This window comes from Talaromyces stipitatus, genomic scaffold (assembly GCF_000003125.1).
Source record: "Talaromyces stipitatus ATCC 10500 scf_1105507295515 genomic scaffold, whole genome shotgun sequence".
Lineage (NCBI taxonomy): Eukaryota > Fungi > Ascomycota > Eurotiomycetes > Eurotiales > Trichocomaceae > Talaromyces > Talaromyces stipitatus.
This window is the reverse complement of record NW_002990118.1, coordinates 660543-662970: the sequence shown is the minus strand read 5'-3', so window position 1 is coordinate 662970 and position 2428 is coordinate 660543. Positions and strand designations below refer to the sequence as shown.

The window sequence follows — 2428 nt, the reverse complement described above, 5'->3', positions numbered from 1 at the left end:
CTGCCTATTGGCTTCGCCCAACCGTCATGAGATAGATGGTCGTGGTACTTCACGTACCTCATGTGTGACAAACTATGCTCCCTCCCAAATCAGACCAATACTCTAATGTCAACCCCGGTGGGCTTGAGCTATGACCTCCGCTGGGTTGATCTGATCGCATTCGCTACTAGGTACGGAGTACTCCGTACGGATTAGAGGTATCATTATTCCCCAGTCGGTAAACCTGCCCGAGCTACATAACTATCGTGAACGGTAAAGGGTGAAAAGTATCGGGACATCGTTCCATGTTCCCAAGAAACTGGTACAAACCTATGGAGTCATGCTGTGTGGCTTGCTCAGTCAATAATTTCTCCGATCCTGGGCGACCTAAAACTCCATTGTGACCTGTCATGTGCCAAGTCCGAGAGCTCTGAGATCTCATGTAAAGAGCCTCGGGTGTGGAGTCATGGCGCTGTGACATTTGTGTTTGTCTCTTAGGAAATTCGATAGTGTGGCCATCCAAGAGAGCTTAAAGCGGTGGAATCATTAAACTGTAACAACCTCACATGAAATCGCCATCGATTGACTTGGGCATACCGTACTGTCGTCTACTCACGGAAATAAAGGGATATATTCAGTTTGAACCATTTCGGCTAGGATTGGACAAAAGAATTAGCCCTCATGACTTTCGAGCCATAACCCCCCTCCTCCATCTTTTTGACTTCCAGTTCTTCCACTGATCCAATTCTTCCTTTAGAATCTCAACATACTCATCACCCATAGTCTCTGCTTCAATTTCCTCAAACCCGTGTTTCTGATAGAATTTTCCATTCCACGGCACATCCAGAAATGTTATTAGCGTCAGCCATCCGAAGCCTTGCTTGCGCGCATATTCTGCAACGGTGTTAAGCAGGCGGCCCGCGATACCTCGCCTTTGAAATGACAAATGAACGGAACACTCGGCGATATATATATGTCTAGGGGATTGGATATTATTCGCGATTTCTTGATTATCTTCGTCGGACCGCGCCGGATTTATGGATTTCGCTGCGAGGAATGCAACGGGAATTTCTGATCCGGACTCATCCTCTACAGTAGCTACCCACAAATGACTCGAGGATAGGTAGGAGTGCAGCGTGTCAATGGAAAGAGGCGGGTCATCCGCGATAAACTCCAGATCAGGTATCGATTTGAATATTTCCGATGCTGATTCTTCTATGGCCGGCAAGTACGGTATGTCTGCTGCTACTCCGAGGCGGATTATAATATCTTTTCCGATCTGCTTGAAGCTGGCTGTTGATATGCGGGTTCCCTCCATGGCTATCGTTTGTGTCAAACTGCAAAGAGTGGAATGGATTTAAGGTTAAAATGCCCATTCACATTTTGAAGTAAAAGATCCACATTGAACCACACACTTGACTAGCCTTTATAGGACCCCGCGAGATCGGGACTACATGTATGCGAGAATACGAACATTTTTCTCAATTTTAGCCTGACTGCTGAATATACATTCATAGAAAGATGGGCCGGTAGTCGTGTCTTTGTTGGAGAGAGAATTAGATGAGGCACGAATCGCATATTGACTCATTCTAACGGCTGCCCCTCAATCTAGATAGGATACTGGGTTGCATCACATCTGGCATCCACCATTCAACGCTAAGATATAATGGATTGATCAGCGAGGGTTTGTCGAATATCTATATCTATCGCTGCTTGTGTTTATGTGGATGTTGTGCACTTCCTTCTGCTCAATGTATTCTACCACTCCTATTTCTGGCAATTGGAGTCTCCCCTCATCAGGTATTGAATCTAAGGAAATAGTCAAAGATGCTGGCGCTATTAGGCAGTCCAGTACATTAGACTAAAGGACAATGGCGCATAATATTCTTGCTCCGCTCTTCACGAGCAACAACGACAACACAGCTCTCCACTAGCGAGGCTCTGACCTCGTAGCTCTCCGGAGCACACTAGGAGAGATACCACTATCGCTCCTTCGACTATCTGTACTTGTGGAGGTATTTTTTCCCTTTTTCCTACGGGGTTTTGGGTCGTTTTCCCCCCATGCCATCAGAATCCTATATACCCTGAGGGAGAGTGGCTGCTTCAAGGAACTGCAACACCGCAGGGTTAGGGACCTGGGATATATGGTTTTGTTTGGGAAGAATTTCAGTACGCCAACTTCTGGACCACGGCAGGTACGTGAAATTCGCCTAAGTGTCTATTCATGTATGATAAAACTTTTTAATTATTGACCTCCAGAGCTTGCCCCTTGGCGGCCTTTGTCCCAATAGGGAATTGGTGGGAAGCGTGCTAGTCACTAATCAATATGCTTCATCCGGCCCTCTTTCGAATGACTCAGATTTTCAGTGAGATTAAAGTGGCTGGGCCAAGGAGCCATTCAAACAATGTCCTACGACAGGTTAGATATCACCATCATTTACTATATTAA

General features: G+C 46.0%; 1 protein-coding gene across 1 annotated transcript; it reads right to left on the bottom strand.

The window, feature by feature from the left end:
• Positions 1 to 475: 475 nt before the first annotated feature.
• On the bottom strand, positions 476 to 1996 carry TSTA_042640 (GNAT family acetyltransferase, putative). The gene has a single exon (XM_002484697.1). It carries the CDS (start codon positions 1295 to 1297, stop codon positions 659 to 661), a length of 639 nt encoding a protein of 212 aa, XP_002484742.1. The 5' UTR covers positions 1298 to 1996; the 3' UTR covers positions 476 to 658.
• Between the last annotated feature and the right edge of the window lie 432 nt (positions 1997 to 2428).